Genomic DNA, 20,272 nt, shown 5'->3' with positions numbered 1-20,272 from the left:
TCCACCCCCCACTGCCCCCAAGTAAAGACCTTTCCAAAGGGCAGTTTCTCAACTTTATTAGCCTGGAGCTCCTCCCTGCCAGCCCCACAGGCTGGTCCCCGGGCACAGTGAGCAGGACTGAGGTCAGTTTCAACCCCTGGCCTCTGGCAGCCTGGAACAGCTGGGCCAAGGGGTCAGCGGGAGCAAAAGTCCAAATTCTGGCACTTCAGGTGTGGCCGGCTCCTGGCCAGGCCCAGGGTGAAGCACGGCCCACCGCAGGGGTTGGACAGGGCACCGTGGTCCTCTCCTGGCAGAGGGTCCAGCGTGGGGCAGGGCCAGGCCCTGCACGGGCAGCGTTCCTTCCAAAGCTGCGACTAGGAGCAGTTGGTGATCCTGGCCAGGAACTGCTGTGCCCACCACTCGTCCAGGTCGATGGGTACGAAGTCTGCGGGGGAGCAGAAGCCTGGGCAATGATGCTCCTCCCAGGCTGACCAGCATCTCCCACCTCGAGCTGACCACAAGCCCCTCACCCAGACCCCAATTGTAGCAGACGCTGGGAAGAATTGGGTCAGGCTCCAGTCCTCTTCCCAACCCCCTGGGGCTAGAACCTGGCTGAGCCAGATCAGGGTTGGAGGAGGTGGAGGGGACACCCTGAGGGCGGGGGAGGGCTCACTCTGCAGCCGGGGGTTGGGGGTCCTCTCCACGTATTGCACTGGCCTCGGCCCGCTCTCACCGGCTGGGCCACCACCCAGCTGCTGCTCCACTTGCTGCCAGGCTGTGGGGAGAGGATGGTCAGGCTGAGCCAGGCCCCTGGCACCGTGTCTCCCACCCCAGGGCCTGGTGGCTACCCTGGACCCCAGGCCAGAACTGGGAGTGGGCAGCCTGCTGGATGGTCACAGGAGAAACAGGCAGAGAACCCAGGAAGAGCCCAGGCCTCTGGCAACTTCGAGTGAGGTTACAGTGGGAAAAGGACCCATGGCCCAGGTCACACCCTTGGGCCTCAGCACTACCTTCGGACACAAATCGGACGTTCTCCTCGTGGGCCAGTGTGTAGGTCTCCTGGGTTCCCTTGAGGGATGGGGATGTGGCAGGTGGCCGCCGGCCATTCACCCGATTGAACACGAGCCTCGGCCCTGGACTGCAGGAAGGGGGAGGAGATGGTCAGCAACCGTTCTGAGCCCAGGTGTTACCTGGCAGAGCTCCCGGAGCAGCCTCAGGCCACCCTCACCACCCCTGGGCCAGGCCCAGCCTGGGCACTTCCCTGAACCACAGGAAGGCTGTGTGCTGCTGCCAGTGGCCAAGGCCTTTCTCGTGCAGGCCTGCGCCCCCAGCAGCTCAGCTCACAACTGCAGCCCCCCACCCTGAGCCAGGCCTAAGACTGCGGGGGTGGAGTGGGGCCTCTCTGTGTCCCCAGATCCCCTGCAGAGCTCCATGCTCAAGGCACATAGGCGGCCCTCCAAGGGTCTCAGGCACCCCTACTGCCACCAGCCACCCACCTCCCCTGGACCAGCCAGGCCTCCATCAGCCCAGGTTTTGACCTGAGTAAAGGTCGCTTGGCCCAACCCCACCCACTAGGCGAAGTTCTTGGCCACTTTCTCCCCCACAGAAGTCTCTCCATCTCACGATGCCCCCCAGTGTGGGATGAAGGACCCAAACAAGAGCTGCCGGCCTTTGCCCTTCCCTCTCCCAGCTGCCCGAGGCCCCCAGGGACAGCTCATGGTCTGGCTAGACAGCACCAAGTGCTGAGTGGGCCATCCTGAGTAGGGAGGGTGTGACTGCAACCCTGGCCCACCCCTGCAGGCCTCAGACGAGGGGCTATGCTCTTGCCCACGGGGGCAGGAATGTGGAGATGGCCCTGGCTGCTGGAGCTCGGCCTGATGGGCATTCCATGTCCAGGTGGCCACTGGGCCCATCCCGGCCAGCCGGGCCCAGGGCATTGGTGGGCTGCCCTGGCCAGTGGCAGCTGGCCCAGCCCTGTGCACATGAAGCCCGGGACAGGGCCGTGGAGAGTGCGGGGCCCACACCTACAGCAGGAGGTGGGAGCCGGGAGTCCTGGGCTGCACGTGCCACTCCGCCAGGCACTCGCGGTCCCGCCGGCCTGCTCGCCATCCTGGGCTCAGGTGCCCCACCGCCGCTGGGGTTTCCTCCTCAGTTGAGAGGGGCACTAAAATAAAGAGGAGCGTCTTGAGGGGCACCGGTCCCACCAGCTCCAGGCTGGCAGGGTCGGGTGGCCACATAGAATGTGGAGGGGCAGGGCTCCTCCCAGGCCTGAGCTATACCAACCAGAGGGCGTAGATATTTGTCCTTAACTGGAACAGCCCCTCGCCTGCTACCCTTAGCCCTGCAAGGCCGCAAACTCTAGGAAAATTTGGAGACTGAACATCAAAGAAGGAAAAAAAGAATTGCAGTCAAAGGCTGTAAATCGCAAGTACCTAGACGGTGGCCTGGCTGGGGCTGAGAAGGGGCCCCAGCAAGCGGGCACCTGACCGCCCGCTGCCGGCAGTTACATAAGGCGGTTCTGCAGGCCCTCTGGGGGAAAGGGCGCAGCTCCCTGTGCACCTATGGACGAGTCCGGCGTCTGTCTTCCCCACCCTTCTCCGTGCCAGCACCCAGGGACTCGGCCCGCAGGAAAGCCCCGCCCACAGGCAAGCTCCGCCCACGGCAACAGCAGCACCGGAATCCCTGCTAGGTGCCTGCTGATACAGGCCTCGCTTCCTTTTACTTAACCCCCTTCACTACCCTCCAAGGTAGACCACCCACCCGTTTTCAGCCCAGGAACCTGGGCTCAAGAGAGAAGTAACCTGTCCAAGGTTACATGTGGTGAGTGGGTGGCAGCATCAGAACTCTATGCCTGTCTGACCCCAAAACCCACAACCCAGTACAGCTTCCAAGCCCCCTCCCCCACCAGTCCACCTCCCCTGCACCATCAGGTGGCCCCATTTTCTCTTCTCCCCAACAGTTGCTCTTATTCTCTCTCACTGGAAGGGAGAACTCATCACAGGCACAGACTAATGTGGCCTGTCTACCACCACGGGCAGCGCCTGGCCGGAATCTGAGGCCGGACATTTAGCAGGTCAGATGCTTTGAGCACCTGTGGTGCACCAGGCACAGAGGGTGCAGCAGTGGCTCAGACTCCTTCCTCCTGGGCAAAGTCTGGGTGAGGGAGGGTGGACAGGAAGTCTGGGTGGAGTGATTTCAGAAGTTTCAGGGGCTCCTGGTGTGGAGGACCTGCTGGCTGCTCTGGCCTCCCAGCGGGGGGACTCTTCAAGGTCCCTGAGACTGCCAGGGGGCAGCTCAGGGAAGGAGTGACCTCAGAGGGAAGGGGGGACGGCATGACCAGCACATACTCTGCCTTTGTGCCGCTCCCATGCACTCACAGTGCCACACAGGACTGCAGCAGGCTGAGGGGCCAAGCACCAGCACCCCCCTGAACCCCAGGACCTGGCAGGTCGCAACATCTTAAGGGCTCTGCTCTGTCTTTCCCATCTCTCTCCCCAGCACCCTGATCCTGCCACAGATGCACATTTCCTTCCCCACTCCCCAGCAAAGGGGCCATGGAGGAAGCAACAAGTTTCTCCAGGTAAGGGAGGGGGGAGGGCTCCCTGCTTGGGTGATAGGGGCGGGGCTACACACCTATGCCTTATTCCCTCCCCTGGGAGGTAGGGCGGCTGTGAGGACCAAGGCTGACGTCACAGGCAGTGTCACAGCACAGCTGGGTCCTGGGAAGTGCCCCCCAGGGTCCCACTCACCCCTCTCCCCAGGAGGCACTTGTGGCCGGCCTGGAACATTTTCCTCACTAGGACCAGTCTCAAAGTGTCAACATGCTCCTAGCAGGAGGCCCCTGGAAAGGGCCTCAGCCAAGAAGGGTCCTCACAGGCTGCCCCCACCTGTGGCATCTGAGGCCAGTAACTGAGGGGGAAGGGCAGGCTGTGGCGTGCAGCACACAGCCCCCACCTCTTAGCCAATCCTGGAAGCTGTCTGTCCTCAACTTGGGAAGAAATCCCAAGGCCTGGTCAGCGCTGCCTCGGGGCCCTGAGTCTGCTGCCCCCACCCATCCACAGCCTGAGGAGCCCTCAGGCCTGTGTGGGCCTGGACTAAGCCCTGGGCCCAGAACATGCATAGAATAAGTGAAACCAGAAGCCAGGACCTGAGCCAAAAAGTGAAAGGTTCAGTCCTGGGGGATGGAGGATATGACCTCCAGGTCACAGTCACTTGGAGGCCAAAGTGGTTGAACTGAGCCTCCTATGGCAAAACTGCTGGTCAAGAAAGGCGGAAAAACCACAACTCCAGCAAGCCCCGAGCATCTGCGGGGGTCTCCGCGCCCAGCCAGGGTGTTTGGGGTGAAGGGCAGAGGCGGGCAGTGGCCTGGCAGGGCCAGAGGGAACCACGTGCACTTCTCCCCCAGCTGCCCCGCAAGCATGGCGCTGGCAGCCTCCTGCCGCGGGCAGAGGCAGGCCACCTGCGTACCAGCGTCCTGGGCCACCGCGCTCCCGCCCTCTACGGCGAGTCCCCAGCAGCTCGTCTCAAGCCTTGGCCTCGCGCAGCCCAAGGTCGGCCCAGGCACCTGACTTAGCCGCCTGGAGCCCCACAGATGCAGGAGCCGGTCGGCTTTCTCCCGACTCGGGGTCCGCGGGATCCCAGAGGACTCGGAGGTGTGTCACGCACATCCGGTCCAGCCCCCTCGGACCCAGCCAGGTGCCAGGTGAGGCGGAGGTGCGGGGCCATAGCTGCACGCGCGGGCGGGGTCGGCGTGCTCCGCCCCCTCCGCGCCCGCCCGGAGCATGTGGCCCGGTCTCCGCTAACCTTTCCCCAAGGTCACCCTCGCGGCCCCGCGGCGGCCGGCGGGGGAGGGGAGGGCCGGGCTCCGGCCGCGGCCGCGCGTCTCACCTCGACAGGGGCCAGGGTCCCGGCGGCTGAGCCCGTGGGGGCTGCGGGGTCGGCGGCGCGAGATGCCGGCATTTCAGGAGCTCGCCGAGCCTGCTCTCCACCTGCTGCTGCGTGGGACCTGCAGGCACGGGGAAGGCGCGTCAGCCGCCGTCGCGCTGGGGGCGGGCAGCGCGTGCGGAACCCCGGTCGTCCCCTCCCTACCTTGCCCACCCCCGCTGCGCACCTGTGCGCCGCTGCGCGACCAGCTTGCTGGGTCCCTTGGTGATGGTGTACATGGTGCGGAGGGGCCGCAGCGCGCCCGCGCCCTCCGCGCCCTCCCCGCCCGCCGGCCCGCAGCCAGATCTCGCGCCCTCCGCCCGGCTGGCACTCGGCGGGTGCCGAGGGCGCGGCCCCTTTAACGGGCGGCCGGCGCTGCGGGGAGGGGGCGGGCCCGCCACACACCCCCGGCCCTTAAAGGGCCCGCGCCGAGGCACGCGGCAGGGGTGGCGCTCGGGCCTTTGGGAAACTGGCTGGACCTGCGGCGGGGCCCGAGGCTGGGGTTGGGCGGCCGCAAGCAGCGCCCGCCCCTCTGGCCCAAGGCCTAGGTCAAGGAAGTTCCCTGAGGCCTGGGCTGCCGTCCGCCACAGGAGGCTAGGGGAGCCATAGGCACACAGACGTGGCGAGGTTCTGGCCCAGGCCCTCGGTGATGTCCAAGGAGCTGAGGCATTGACAGACGCTGGGAGTGATCTGTGTGAACCCTGGAAGCAAGGGTATTCCCACTCACGTCGGAGACCCTCCTCCAAGGTGCCTGGGTGGGCCTGGGCCAGTGTGCCGGTTCACCCAGTCATGGGACTGAGGGGGTCAGAGATGAGAAAAGGCGGTCAGCCCCCAGGTTTGGGCAGACATGACGCCCTGGGAATCTCCCTTTCATCCCATGGGGCAGGAACAGAAAGTACATTCTGCGGTAGCCAACCCCAGGGAGGCAGGAGGCCGCTTACCAATCCAGGAGCATCCTGGGGGTGGAGAAGGCCGGTGAAGCAACCCAGTTTATGTCATCCCACAGGGGAGAAAGAGCACTTACTCCTCCAAACCCCCCAGGCAGTGGGGTCAGCCGCAAGACCTACTTCAGTGATAGTGTCTCAGGAGGAGCCAGACCTGCCAGAGGAGAGGGGCTGCTGTGCCCTAATCTGCCAGGCAGCCCCTTCCCAGGGGGCTCTACCCACAGGGTTCCTTCCTGAGGATTAGATAGAGATGCCCCTTCCTCACAGTTCACAGGCTGCTTAGGGCTGCCTCAGGCTGTCATTGGGGGCAGGGTCATCACAGGGTCTCACACACAGCAGCCTGGGTTGGGGGAGGGGGAACCACAGAACTCTTGGGTTTGTGAGCCTGAGGGCCTTTTGGATTCTGCAGGAGGTACCCATCCTCCCTTTGGTTGAGTTCAATCCTTAATGCCCCCCCCCAAAAAAAACCAAACTCTGCCCAGAGTCATCCAGCGGGTGTGGCATCCGCCTCAGAGGCTTGTGCAGCCACCTTGGTCCCTCAGGGCTCCTGCACTGCTCCTACAAGTATTTGGGGAGGCTCAGTCGGGCCAGCACCAGAGCCTGGGGTGTGTCTCAGTCTGGGAGCCGCTGCCCCAGGGGGCAAGGGGGCTTCCCCTCAGCACTGTGGCCCAGTGGGTTCCTGGAGGGCACCTAGCCCAGCTCCCCCCACACCCCACACCTGAGCGGGCCTGAAGCCTCCCACCCAGGCAGGGCTGAGAGGCCAGGTCAGGGGCTAGAGCGCGTCTTCCTCCTCATATCATGTCCAGACAACAAGTACTGTGTACAGCATGGCGGGGGTGGTGGTGGTTAGGGTTGGGGTGGGGGCAACCAGCGGGAGGATCCCCCCACCCCCCTACCCCATGCACCTGTGTGGCTGCTGGTCGAGGTGGGGGGACTGGGCCTTCTGGGGCTCCTTCAGGGAAGTCTGCTTCCTGGGGCAGCTGGGCTGTCCTTCCTTCCAAGTCCCCCATAGCCCCTTGGCTCTGCGTCTTGTTCTACCCAAGGCCAAAGGATACGACCCCTATCCCTGGCCCCAGCTGCCCGCTCTGTGGGGCTGGGCTGAGCAAAGCCTGTGACCCTGAGAGGGGAGAGCATGTCCAGGGAGTCTGGGCATGAGCACACCTCCTGGCCAAGCTGGCCCCCCTTTCCACCCGAGGTGCCCATCCCTCGTCCCTCCCCCCAGCTGTGTCAAGGCCACCACGCTCCTGCCCTGCATCATCTGTGCTGGCTGCCCTGGTCTCCCTGGTGGCCTCGAGCACAATGCTAACTCACTCAGGCTGGGGAGACCCCGCAGGGTGAGGGGCCTGGGTGGGCCTGTGTCCTGAAGGCACGTGTTCTTGGCAGAAGGAGCCAGGCCCTGGGGTGGGGGAGTACCTCCCCCCAGGTTGACGTGAGTTGAGAGCCCCCTCTCTCCCAGGCACCCCCTCAGGCCAGCGTGAAGAGGGGAAGGACAGGACCTGTTGATGAGCAGATAGGCCTGGCCTTGATGGTGGCCAAGGCTGCTAGACTCTAATGTCCCAGCCCTGCCTACGGGCCTTGTCTGAGGTCAAAGGTTGGGTCCAAGACCCCTTGAAAGGGCTCCAGGAAAGAGGAGCAGAACAGGAATGGTCCCGACAGGCAGGAGAGGAGGGGGTGCAGGACAGGCTGGGCCTGGGGGAGAAGTGAGAGAACCCAGAGGTCCCCAAAAGACACTGAGCTAAGGGAGAGGGGAGCCAGAGAGAGAAAGGCCCAGTTGTAGGGGGCAGGCAGCAGAGGAGGGCAGGGAGGAGGGTGGGGCTGATCTCCCCCTGAGGCGCCTTCCCAGCCTCACTGCTCCCAGGACTCAAGTGTGAGACCTGCCCTGGCCCCAGGACAGAGCCATGGGGCATGGGGAGGGCCCAGCCAGAGCCTGGGAGAGGTCAGGGTCTGGATGGGCCTGCAATCAAGATCTCAGTTTGGTTCTCCTGTTAGGGTAGGAACCCTGGCCAGCCTGGCCTTCCCTGGACTACACTGTCCATGACAGCGGGCCAGCGTGCTAAGCCCCTGTAGAGACAGCGTCTTGCAGCCAGCAACATTCCCTATTGTCAGAGAGGCTGGAAACCCATCCTGGAATTGGAGTCATGGGCAGTTGAAGAGGAGGCAGGGGCCTCACCCAGCAGGCTGAAAAAAATGGGTGTCATAGTAAGGAAAGGCCTTTACCTCACTGACCCCGGTTAATCATAATAAAAACAAGTACGGTTTTTCTCTTCTAAAAGGCTCTAAATATGACACTAAAATGTCATGTTAGAGGAGAAAGAAGTTTAAGTTTTCAGTCGTCCTCCATCACTTTCCAGATCTGAAATCCATGCCCTCACCAACCCAGACTAGAGGATGGGCTTCTGCCAATAAAGGGTGATCAGTGGCCCCCAGGAAAGGCTCTGGCTGGATGCTGCCACACCTGCCACCGAGTTTCTAGGGATTGCCCATTCCTTTTTTTTTTTTTTTTTTTGGCCTCATGGCTTGCAGGATCTTAGTTTCCTGACCAGGGACTGAACCTGGGCCCTAGCAGTGAAAATGCCGAGTCCTAACCACTGGACCTCCAGGGAATTCCCAAGGGATTGCCCATTCCCATACCCAAGTGCAGTGAGTTGAACAGTGGCCCCCCAAGGATACATCGCCCAGAACCTCAGAACATGACCTTATTTGGAATAATGGTCTTTGCAGATATAATTAAAGCAAGGATTTCGAGATAAGGTCATTCTGGATTAGGATGGGCCCTAAATCCAATGATGAGTGTTCTTGTAAGAGAAAGGAGAGGGATATTTGGACACAGAGAGACACAGAGAAGACCATGTGAAGACAGAGGCAGAGACTGCAGTGAGGTGGCCACAAGCCCAGGAATGCCTGGAGCCACACAGAAGCCGGAAGCTGTGATCACGAAAGGGCTTCCTGTAGGGCCACTGGAGGGAGCTGACATCTTTATTTCGGGCTTCTGGCCTGCAGAACTGTGAGAAAATAAATTTTTGTTTTAAGTCACCAAGTTTTGGGGTAATCTGTTATACTAGCTCTAGAAAATTAATATACAGAGGGAAGCGGTAGTGGGTGAGGGTGAGGGAATGGGAGGGGAAGTGCCCAGGGTGCAGCACTGGAGGGCTTGGGAGGAAGTTCAGTGAATGGTGGGCACGTGGGCCTGGACCTCAGGAAGGAAGCTGGACCCTGCGGTTGGCTCTGGACATCATGGGGCAGCACTAGGGGGGCTTACTCCACAGCCCGCTGTAGATGAGCATGACTAGCAGGAGAGGCCCCTCCGGCTCCAACAGTAATCCGCAGGAGACACAACCCCAGGAGGTACCACTGAGCACAGGCTCGGGTCTGGGGCACTTCCAGGTGTCCCATGTTCAGCATCCCCTGGGGGACTTGGACCCTCCCAGAGTCTGACACACATCCGGCACTTTACAGAAAATGTGTGCTCACAGTTGTTCACGCAGTTCACACATGCTCACATGCATGCATTCACACACACACGCACTGCAGCAAAGACCACCGCTTGGCTGCGCCCAGCTGCTTCTGTCCCAGGCTCTGAGCTTGGTGAGTGCGGAGGGCAGGTGTCAGTTCGCACAGCATCCCGTCCAGAGTGATGAACGTGGCAGGGGGACGTCAACCTGAGGTCAAGTGCCATTAAACAGAAGACATTGCAGGGCATGTGGGCAGTTCCTCAAGCAGCACCATACAACATGGGGGAAGCAGGCTCCTTCCCTCTTACAGGACATGAGTGTAAAGGAAAAACTTCTTTTTCTGTACTCACAACACTTCTGACACCAAAAGTGGGAGGGGGTGGTTCTTACTGGTTCTCTAGTGAGAATGCTCTAGTTCTCTTTGGACACCAACTGGGTGTCCGACAATTTAACTGGATTCTAACTCTAACTCCCAGCATCCGCGCAGACCCACGGGCTGAGGGCTCAGTCCCTCAACACCACCCCCCAAACCCCTCGGACGCCAACGAGGAGTCCAGGCCGTCACCTGTGCTTCTGACCAACCAGATGTAAGTCAGGGTTCCCACTATCCCCTCCTTGGGTTCCATAACTTGCCAGAATGGCTCACAGAACTCAGGGGAACATTTTACTTATATTTACTGGTTTATCATAAAGGACATGACTGAGGAACAGCCAGGTGGAAGAGATGCCCCGGGAAGGTGTGAGGAAGGGGTGCGGACCCCCACGCCCTCCCTGGGAGCCACCCCTCCCAGCACCTCCAAGCTCACCATCTGGAAGCTCCCTGAACCCCTCCATTTGCGGTTTGTATGGAGGCTCCATTACAAGGGCAGGGCTGATTAAATCATTGGCCATTGGAGACTAGCTGTGTCTCCAGCCCCTCTCCATCTCAGGAGTCAGAAGTCTGAGTGGGGCAGAAAGTTCTAACCCCCTAATCACAGGGTTCCCCTGGCAACCAGCCGCCATCCTCCAAGAGTCACCTCATTGGTATAAATCCAGGTAAGGCTGAAAGGGGCTTGTTATGAATAACAGATGCTCCTCTCACCCCATCACTCACGAAATCTTCAGGGTTTTAAGAGTTCTATTCCAGGAACCAGGACAAAGACCAAATATCTATTTCTTATTATACTATAATATGACAGGGTGGCCCGTGCCCAGGAATGCCATGTGAAGTCACCAGGAAGCGTGGTGCCTCTCGAGTGGGCAAGGAGGGCTGAGGGGCCTGGTTGGTGAGGCCTCAGATGACCACTGATCATTACAGGTGAGGGTCAGGGATTCACATTGAGAGACACCTCTTCTCCACCTGGAGACACAGAAAATGCTCAGCCAACAAACTAGGAGGTGAGGCAAAAGTGAGTCAGGTAATGAAAGCTCAGGGCCGTGAAATGGGAAAGTCAGCTACGAAAAAAGGGTGGTCGTAATGCAGAATGCCAAAGGGGTTGTCTGGAGGCCGGCCCACTGAGTGGAACTTTCCCATCTCCCGTCCCTAAGATGCAAGGTTGTCCTCCTTTTCTGACCACATTCAGACAGCGGCCTCTGGTCCCACTCTGCATGCCCCCTCGACAGCAATCCCAGGCTAAAGTCCCGGTCAGTGCCATTCTCAGAGCTCTTGCCAGAGCGACGTTGGGTATGGGGGGAGGGGTGTCTCACGCGAGAAAAAGTGCCCAGCAAAGGAGATAAGCTAGTCCTGACTGCAGAGCACGGTCTCCAGCCTGCTGAAAGGGCCCCTTCTGAGACATGGGCCCCAAGAAGACAACCAGGGAAGAACCGTGGACACAACAAATCGGCCTCCGACTTGACTCAGAGGTCACCGACCCCTCACAACATCCGTGAACTCTAGGCTAGCGCTGGTCATCTCAGTGTCACAGAGAAGCCCTGAGCATCACAGCCTTAGTTCCGGCAGGCTGGGCCCGCCCCTCCCGGAGCCCCACCCACCGCAAGGAGCCCCGCCCAGCACAACCCCGCCCACATAAGAGCCCCGCCCCAGAACCCCGCCCAGCTGCAGCCCCAGCCACGCCCCAGCGGAGCCCAGTCCACCACAGGGAGCTCCGCCACACAACCCTACCCACCCGCAGCCACCGCCCAGCCAGGAGCCCGCCCGTCAACAAGGCCCTCCCACGGCCCCGCCCCCACAATTTCCGAATGCCGCGGTTGCCATGCTTCCCACGGAGCACGTTCAAATCCAGTCGGCTACAAGCCCACGTAGCTCATCCCCGCTCCTTCCCCTCGAGCGCTGGGTGCCCGAGTGACACCGCGAGAACCCCCCCACCACCGCGGACCCCGCCAAACCTGGTGTGCCGAACCATTAGCGACGCATGCGCGCTAATGTCTCTGCGCGGAGCCGGGGAGGCGGAGATGGGAAGGGTAGTGGGGGAGGCTGGTAGTTGCGTCACAATCTCCTAAGTCTCGCGGGCGAGCTCATGAGCAGCAGCGCCGCTGGTGTAGTGGTATCATGCAAGATTCCCATTCTTGCGACCCGGGTTCGATTCCCGGGCGGCGCAGGCCATGTTTTTTCTTTCCCCTCAACTCAAAAAAAAACCCGAGAGATTTCATAAAGGAAAGAAAGACTAGAGGGAAGCATCCCATTCCGATGCGACACGAACGAGACAATTTTGGAGTAACAAGCGCTATGAAAATGTGCCAGAACAGCCACGGGCACCGGGTGCTGAGCCAATGGGCGCCTGTAAACCAGCCCCCCAATCTCCTCGCCCCGTCCCCCTGCGGAGGCCGCGGCTCGCTACCCGCCTCTGAGGCTGCGGGGCCTTTAAGGCGCGGCGCGTGTCCTCCTGGGAATTGTAGTTTGTGGGGGGGGGGCGGTGGGTGCGGCTGCTCGGCGGCCAGGCCACAGCTCCCGACGGGCCCCGCGGCGCCGGACTACCACTCCCGACGGGCCCCGCGGTACCACAGCATCACTCCCGACGGGCCCGGCGGTGCTTGATTAACACTCGCAACAGGCCCCGCCGCGCGGGACTAGAAAGATGCTAGTGGCGGCGGCCGCCGAACGGAACAAGGAACCCATCCTGCGCGTGCTGCGGCAGTACGTGGACGCGGCCCAGCGCGGCGTCCGCGTGCTCGAGGTGGCCTCGGGCTCTGGCCAGCACACGGCCCACTTCGCGCGGGCCTTTCCCCACGCCGAGTGGCAGCCGTCCGACGTGGACCAGCGCTGCCTGGACAGGTGCGGCGGGAAGGCGGGACCCCGGGGGTGAAAATGTGCCCCGTCCCGCTGCCCTGGATCCCCACGCTATTGTGATCCTTCTAAGCCTCCCCCAAGTAGGGTTGCAGAAACGGCTGCACAGGCCACCCCACCCACGGGCTGCCTTCCCGCAGCATCTTGGCCACCACTCAGGCCCAGGGACTGCCCAACGTGAAGGCCCCGCTGTACCTGGACGTGAGGTGGGATTGGGAACAGTGGGGCGGGATCCTGCCGCAATCTCTGGACCTGCTACTCTGCATCAACATGAGCCACATCAGCCCCCTGAGCTGCACCGAGGTCTGTGGGAGCGTGGGTGAGCTACCCAGGGGCCACCCACCTGCGCCATGCGGCATTCCTTCCCCTGCACTGGGAGGGAGCGGGATGCCAGGTTTGCCCTGAATCAGAGACAGGGCACTCAGGCCGGGGGAGGTCAGGCTGAGATTCCAGTCCCGGGCCCAGGGCTCTTTTGGGCCCTGGGGAAAGCTCCTCACTGCTCTCGTGCTTCCCCCACTTCCCAGGGGCTCTTCAGAGCAGCAGGACACCTGCTCAAACGCAAGGCGCTCCTCATCACCTATGGGGTGAGTGCTCCTGCCTGAGACGGGCCTCTCCTGGCAGGACCACCCCAGCCGGCCTTGGCTGTCCCCACCTTTCAGGACTCCTTTCTTGTCTCCGTATTTTCAGTTGCCCTTTTCCCCAGCTTCCCATTATGACTGAAACACACCCAGGCCCTCCTCTCTCCATCACTCCTCTGTCATCTGCTAGTCTTTTTGCACCCCGTTGGCTCAGCAGCTGATCCTCAGCTGTTCCCCTCTGGGAAGCAATGAGGGGTGTGTTCTTTCCATTCTGTGGGTGCCATCCTGCAAGTCTGCCCAGTGGATGACAGGGGATGGCTGAGCCTGTGGATAGCGGACAGAATCGTGTTCTCCGTCTCCACAGCCCTATGCCATCAATGGGAAGATTTCTCCTCAGAGTAACGTGGACTTTGACCTCACCCTCAGATGCAGGTCAGAGCTGGGTGGGTAGGGGGTTTGGTTGGGGGGCAGGTGGGCTGGGTGACCCCCAGGCCGATTCCACCTCCTTCTCTCCTGCAGGAACCCAGAGTGGGGGCTGCGGGACACGGCCCTTCTGGAGAACCTGGGCCAGGCCAGCGGGCTGCTCCTGGAGAGGCTGGTAGGTGGGGAGGACTGTGGTCACAGGCAGCCTCCCTGGGGACCAGGAGCAGCTTCTCCAGCCAAAGTATCTCCCCCAGGTGGACATGCCAGCCAACAACAAGTGCCTAATTTTCCGGAAAGAGTAAACCCCTTCTCCGCCATGCCTGTGTCCCTGGGATAAACCCCGATCACCAGCCCCTGCCACCCTGGGCCAGACTATGGGGACTGGCCCTCCCCAGACTGGGGATTCTTACCCAGTGGCCACAGGGCTGCTAAGAGCCTGGGAATAAAGTGTTTCCTGCTGTCCCATTGCTGGTATCTGCCATGCCTCCTCCTGGGAGCACCCCTGCAGGGTGCTGGGTGGGCAGGCTGTGTCTCCAAGGGTTCCATCCTGGGGACAAGAAGGGTCTGGTCTGTGGGTCAGGGCTTGGGGGCATCCTGCACTCTGCTGCTCCACTCGAGCAGAGAGAGGAGGGAGTGAGGAAGGACCCAGGGACTGCTGAGACAGGACTGAGCTGGCTGCCTGGCCCTCCAGGCGTGGGAGGTGGCACCCGCCTCAGAGGCTGGTCCTCACTGGTGCTCCCTGGTGACCTCAGACTGGAGCCAAATCCCCGTGTGGTGGCAGAACCCCCAGCACCGGCAGGCTATGAGGTCCAGGACGCTTTTATTCAGGCGGAGGGCGGGGAGGGTGGGGCGGGCCGGGAGTGGGTGGTTTGTGGGGAGGGCGGGCCGGGTGGGCGGGCTAGTCTTGGAAGCGGTTGAGCAGCTCGCAGGCCTTCCTCTCTAGCAGCTCCGAGATCTTCTTGACGCGCTTCTCGCTGGCCGCGCGGACGTAGCTGCCCGCGTCCAGCATGGCCACGCCGTCTCGCACCTCGCCCATGATGACCAGCGGGCTGTCGCCAGCCGTTACGTTGGGGCAGGGGCAGGACCGGTCCATACCGCTCAGCGTCACCTCCAGGTACTTGGTGCCCAAGAACCTGAGGCCCATCTTGTCATCCTTGAGCACGTCGTCCAGGGCCACGCGAGCGATGCCGCCGCCGCCCGCCTCGGGCTCCTCCAGCACCTCTGTGAGCCGCCCCACGATGGCGAAGTCGCTGCGGCACAGGCTGAGCGCCAGCTTGCTCCGGAGACGGCAGGCCCGGCAGGGCGGCGTCCGCGGTACGGGGCAGGCGTCCTCGCAGCTCTCGCGGCTCTCAAAGTTGTTGCCGTTGCCCTCGCAGCCGCTGTACTCAAAGGGATGGCACTGCTGTAGCAGCGGACTGTAAGCCCAGCGCGGCTCCCAGCCCTGGCAGGGGCCCTGCACGGCCGGCAGCACGCAGGCATCCCTGGGGCCACGGGCGCAGGCCTGCTGGCACGCCTCGTAGGTCTCGAAGCCCTGGGCACCCCCGGCACAGCTGCCAACTGGGAAGGTCATGCAGCCTCCCCGCTGCGGGTCAAAGTGCCAGAGGACCTGGCCAGAGGGGGTGCCGACACAGGCCTGCGTGGTGGGCAGGCATTGGGCTGGGGCGATGGCCACTGGGGCCCTGTCCTCGGCCGGCTCCCGCTGGACCACGGAGAGCGGGAAGTCGGCCCGCAGCAGGCCAGCGGCATTGCGTGCGGTGCACGTGTAGAGGCCGGCGTCCTCCAGCCTGGCATTGTAAAGCACCAGCTGCCCGATGCTCGTGACCACCACGTTGCCATACATCTGGTCTGGCCGCATGATCAGGTTCTCCCGCTGGTCACTCTGCTTCTCCCAGGTCACAGCGGGTGGCGGGCGGCCACTGACATCGCAGTGGAGGCTGGCTGTGCCCCCTACATACACTGCCTGTGGGGAGGGGCTGCTGTAGAGGGCAGGGGGCACCAGGGCATCCCCTGGTGTCGGGCGGGCGGTGGTCTCGGGGGGCCCGAGGCTGCTGGGTGGCCTGCTGAGGACGTGCTTGCAGGGCACGACGTGCAGGCGGAGGCCACGCAGGCAGGCCTCGGCGTCCATGTAGCAGCGGTTGTAGTAGGTGAGGCCGTCTGAGGCGCAGGTGAAGCTGGGCTCCTTCTCACAGCGGTCACGGCAGCGGCACACAGGCTGCCCATCCCAGATGTCGCAGTCGGAGCCCTGCTGTGGGCACATGAAGCCATCACATGAGGCCGCCAGCTTGGGTGTGGCCAGGCCGCCGTCAGGGAAGCGAGCTGCCACGCAGCTCTGCAGCCCACACACGTTGGTGCAGCACTTCTCAGTGGCAGCGCAGTCCTGCGGAGGGGGCGGGGGCGGACAGCTCAGCGGACACCCAAATACCCCTCCCCCTTCAGCCCTGCCCCAGCATGCCCAGAGAGGGCAGGGGTGAGTCCCCTGCTGCCTCTCCCTGAATCTGTTTCCCCTCTGGGAGCTAAGCAGGTTTGCAGGTTTGCTTTCCATCTGGACAATGAACTACAACTGCCTGGCGCACCCATCACATAAGTCATCTCACTGGGCCTCACGGAATCCTCAGACCCCTGGCCCCCAGAGCAGCTTTTGTTATTATCCCATCATACACACGAGGACACTGAGGCTCGGGGAGGACGTAAAACGTGCTCAAGGCCACTGCAGTGGTGCAGGGCCAGGCTGCAAAGGCGGGACCTCCAGACAGGTTTCCGCCTCTCTGCCCCGCTGGACCTGAAAACAGCTAGTTGCAGGGTGGGGGTGGGCAGGTCTGAGGAGTGAGAAGGGGGCCTCCAGTTTTCAGACACATGAAGGCAAAGACTGGGGGTAGCTGTCCCCAGGGCCCCTCATACAGAGCACAGTGTGAAACCCCAGCAGAAGAGTGGGGAGCCCGAGGAGGAAGTGACTTCTAGGGTTGAGGGTCCCCTCTGCAGGCAAGGCCTGGGGCGTGGGGGAGGTCTGGGCTTCTCCCATGCTGACCAGGGGCCCCCAAGAGGCCCTGGACCCCCAACGTAGTCTGTCTCCCCCCAAGCTGGGGCCAGTGGTGACAGTGCCTGTGCTCACCTGGTCTCTGACGCACTCACGCTCACAGGTGCTCTGGGCGTCCACCCACAGGTTGGGGCTGAGCTGGTTGGGGCACACACCCGGGTGGCTCCCAGGCCCCGGCGGCAGGCTGGCCCCCGCAGTCAGCCCAACCAGGAGCAACAGCAGCAGGAGTGGCCTCAGGGCCGGCATGGGGACCGAGGGACCAGGGGGTGGGGGGTGTGGCCGCTAGCCCCTCCTCAGGCCCTGCCGATCCCCACTCCCTGCAGGCATCCACCCTCCCGGATCTGTGATCGGTGCCCCTGCCCTCTGCCCCTGGACTCCCCTCTGTCCCCCAAGGTCGGAGCTCACAGCAGACGCTCAAGTCTCAGGCTGGGTGGGTTCCGGGCTGAGTCTGTGCATGTGGCACCAGCCCCTCCCCCTCCTGGCCCCTCTGGTCAGCTCAGGGCAGGGGGCGGGGAGAGGAGAGGAAGGCTGGGGAGGGGCCAGCGCCCAGGAACACAGAGACTCTGGCCATGAGGGTCACCAAGGGGCGGAGAAGGGCGGCTCTGGCCGGAGACAGGAGGGGGAAACGCTGTAACCGGAGCCCCTCCTCCCTCCAGGCCCTGGGATCAAAGCTGCCCTGCAAGAGGGGGCAGGGCTGGCCAACCCCTCCGGCTCCCCCATCCAACCCTGGGCCTGGGTCTTCCCCAGAGCAGGCCAGGCTGGCCTGCCACCTGGTAGTCACTACGTCCAGGCAAAGGTGCAGGGGCTCTGCGTTAAGCCCAGCAACGGTGGGGTTCTGTTCCCTTCCCAAGGAAGATTCCACAACCTTCCCCATACCCCTTCTCGTGGTCACACCGTGCCAGCAGGTCTTGGGGTCAAATCTAAACCCTTCCTACTGGAGGTGAGGCCTTTGCAACACAAAGGTACCTGATGGGCACGGCCTGGGGGAGGCTGAGGCATGGCAGAACTTTGCATTTAGAGAGCCTGCTTCCCGCCCCTGCTGAAACCCAGGCATCTGTCTCCTGGTTCAGGCCCTTCCTCAACGGTTTATGGTGGTTGCCAAAAAAGTGGGGTCCAAGAGCAGTGGGCAGGGAGGGAACGGTCTGTGTGTGCTGGCTGGCACAGGCGCCAGTCACAAGGGCTGTGGACACTAGAGACGCGGTGAGGGTGTTTACTTGGACTGATCTGAATCTCAGCGGCTGTGTGTGGCCCTGCGTGGGGCAGCGCAGTCCTGAGAGAGATCAAGGGCATCTAAGAGCACCCTGAGAACAGCGTGTCCCAGGAGAGCTTAAGGAACTGCAAGGACCCAAAGGTCTTCGCCTGCCCCTCCAGGCCCCTGTAACATTCAGGAAGGATGAAAGCTCCTCCTGGGCGTGGGGTCAGTGGGGAGATCAAACGCAGCCACTGCCAGAATGTGCTTTTCCCAGGGGTCTGGGGCCCCAGGAGTGCCTGCTCTGAGACTGGATGGGAGTGTGTCCTGTGACCCTGTGTCTGTCTGGCTGACCAGAGAGACAGGGTAATAAGAGCCTGGTTTGGTCCAAATGAGACCAAGAGACACCCCAGGTGTGGAGGACACCATGGGTCCCCAGCCCTGTATAGCCACAGCCAGAGGCAGCGGTCTCCAAGCGTGGGGGCTACGTTCAGAGCAACTGCCCCCCTAACCCCAGCCCTGCTGACCTCCAGGGCATCTGCCGCACCCCTGAGCTGAGCCCTACATACCCTTTTAAGTGGGTGGCTCTCCCATTGAGGGTGCTGGTGGCCCCAAGGCCTGGGTTCTCAGTTGTGGTCAGTCTCGGGGGACAGTTCTTCTGGTCCGCCACTTGCTCAAGCAGCAGAGGGAACCTGGTAGGCCCTGCCCAGGACACTAGTGAGGGCTCAATATCCCAGGTTCCGGCCCCGGGGGCAGCAGGCAACAGATGGTCCCAGCGGCCATGGGTTGGACTACTGCACAGGCAGGAACAGCTGGGGAGAGCTGCTTCCAGGTCCACCTAGAAACGCAGGGAGGCCTGAAACCGTTTGGAGCTCAGCAAGGCAGTCATGGGGGATGGAGCAGGAACAAAGCAGCCCTCCGCAGTGCCACCCCTCCACCCGCCACTCAGCCCAGTGGGTTAAAGCCAGACTTTCATTCACTCACAACGCAGCCTGGAGGCCAGAGCTGAATTACGTTTACTGTACAAAGAAACTAAAACTGTCCAAAACGAGCCCAGGAATAGTGCAAGTGTGGACAGCAGCAAAGGGTAGTGTTGATATGGTGAATGCAGGATCATCCGTTTCCTCAAAACAATGTCCAAAGAAGGGGCTCCTGCTGGCAGGACAGGATGGGTGGGGCCTCCTCTGCCCACCCAACCCTGCTGGCAGCCAGGCCTCAGCCAGGATCCTGCTCACAGGCGCTGCAGCCCCTCCCCACCTCACCTCCCATAACAGCAGCCCTCGGGGCACCCACCACAGAACAGTCCCGAGCAAGGGGGTCACAGGCCAGGGAGGGGCCCGTGGGCAGGAGGTAGAGTTGAGCACCAGTGTGACCTGTGGCCACGTCACCAGCCAGGTGGACGGAAGGAGGCCAGGCCTCCAGCTCAGGCTGGCTGGTGGGTCCTCGAAGAGGGACTCAGCGTCCACCAATAAGAAACGGGTGAGAAAGGTTTTGGTGCCGTGTGACCTCACAGAGGGGTGAAACTGGGTGAGGAGCAGCTATGGGATCACACCCAAGGTCAGAAGACAGAAGCTGGCCAGAGAAGGGTCTAGACACCCCAGGAGGCAAGGGGGGCAGGCTCAGTCCAGACTCGCCCAGGGCCTGGTGGCCCCAGTGAGCACTGTCTACAAATAGCTCTGTGTCAACTCGGAGAGACGCTGAGCCAGTTTCATGCAGCAACAGATGTAAACGGAACCGAAGGTGCAGAATCACAGAAGGAAGGTTGATGGCCCCCACGCGGGGAGAGAGGGAGCTGGGGAGGGACGTGGGGGGTGCACCCCGCTTCCCCTTTTCCAAGCAACGTGGGAACCTGCGAGTCGCCCCCGGCTCTGAACCTGTAGCTCCATGACACACACGGATGTCATCCAGGAAGGCTGGTGGGAGCCCTGGAAACTGCAGCTCCACCATGCACACTACTGGGGCCCACACCCTCAGCACATGGCGGGCACACTGACCACCATGCTCAGAGAGGCCGATGCATGTAGCTGGGGAGTCCAAGATTGCTGCCCAAAGCTTCCACATGTTCTCCACTGGCCCCCACACAGCCCATAGCCCCATGTGAAGTGTTATGTGAATTCAGATTCAAGCCTTGTTGGTGGATTCTTTCCCATCTTTGCCTCAAACACCTCCTCTCTCCCAATGTCCCAAAGCTCGTCCCCTCAGCTGTCATGGGCTCACCGTGTGGTTGCACGGAGGCTTCCCTGCTGGTCCTTTAAAAATGTACAAAAGGGGTGAACCATCTTTTACATAAATAAGAAAGGGAACCTGGTCTCCCAGTCCCCAGGGACAGCCCCCTCAAGGCTGGGGCCAGGCAGAGCCGCCTCCGGGGGTCTTCTCAGCCACACCTCGGGGTCCTGGGCGTGATCCGCCACCATCCCAGCAGCATGGCCCTCCACTGTCCTGTGGAGCTGGTCTGGCTGAGACCACCAGCCTACTAGGGGCATCCCCACGCTTCCCAGGAGGGACTGTGTGGCCAAAGTTTTCCCTG

General features: G+C 62.1%; 3 protein-coding genes and 1 non-coding gene across 7 annotated transcripts; 2 read left to right on the top strand and 2 right to left on the bottom strand.

Moving 5' to 3' along the window:
- Positions 1 to 159: 159 nt before the first annotated feature.
- MCRIP2 (MAPK regulated corepressor interacting protein 2) lies at positions 160 to 5,319 on the bottom strand. The gene is made up of 5 exons (XM_068524173.1): positions 5,090 to 5,319; positions 4,867 to 4,984; positions 990 to 1,117; positions 653 to 754; positions 160 to 424 (listed from the first exon to the last, which is right to left on the bottom strand). The coding sequence occupies exons 1-5, from the start codon at positions 5,139 to 5,141 to the stop codon at positions 354 to 356; spliced, it is 471 nt and encodes a 156-aa protein (XP_068380274.1). The 5' UTR covers positions 5,142 to 5,319; the 3' UTR covers positions 160 to 353.
- A 6,445-nt stretch (positions 5,320 to 11,764) lies between these two features.
- Positions 11,765 to 11,835, top strand: TRNAG-CCC (transfer RNA glycine (anticodon CCC)). Its single transcript has one exon. It is a non-coding gene; the product is annotated as a tRNA-Gly (tRNA).
- Positions 11,836 to 12,219: 384 nt separating this feature from the next.
- Positions 12,220 to 13,989, top strand: METTL26 (methyltransferase like 26). 4 transcript variants are annotated; one of them, XM_068566122.1, is made up of 6 exons: positions 12,223 to 12,509; positions 12,662 to 12,824; positions 13,046 to 13,105; positions 13,464 to 13,531; positions 13,619 to 13,697; positions 13,777 to 13,989. In XM_068566122.1, exons 1-6 carry the CDS (start codon positions 12,313 to 12,315, stop codon positions 13,822 to 13,824), a joined length of 615 nt encoding a protein of 204 aa, XP_068422223.1. In that variant the 5' UTR covers positions 12,223 to 12,312; the 3' UTR covers positions 13,825 to 13,989. The 4 variants fall into 4 exon arrangements, with proteins under 4 accessions (XP_068422222.1, XP_068422224.1, XP_068422221.1 ...); XM_068566123.1 differs by lacking the exon at positions 13,046 to 13,105 and having other exon boundaries at positions 12,222 to 12,509; XM_068566120.1 differs by having other exon boundaries at positions 12,222 to 12,509; positions 13,619 to 13,989.
- Positions 13,990 to 14,420: 431 nt separating this feature from the next.
- On the bottom strand, positions 14,421 to 16,802 carry WFIKKN1 (WAP, follistatin/kazal, immunoglobulin, kunitz and netrin domain containing 1). Its single transcript, XM_068524181.1, has 2 exons — positions 16,632 to 16,802; positions 14,421 to 15,899 (listed from the first exon to the last, which is right to left on the bottom strand). Exons 1-2 carry the CDS (start codon positions 16,800 to 16,802, stop codon positions 14,421 to 14,423), a joined length of 1,650 nt encoding a protein of 549 aa, XP_068380282.1.
- Between the last annotated feature and the right edge of the window lie 3,470 nt (positions 16,803 to 20,272).

This window comes from Eschrichtius robustus, chromosome 16 (assembly GCF_028021215.1).
Source record: "Eschrichtius robustus isolate mEscRob2 chromosome 16, mEscRob2.pri, whole genome shotgun sequence".
NCBI lineage: Eukaryota > Metazoa > Chordata > Mammalia > Artiodactyla > Eschrichtiidae > Eschrichtius > Eschrichtius robustus.
This window is presented reverse-complemented; position numbering and strand designations above follow the sequence as displayed.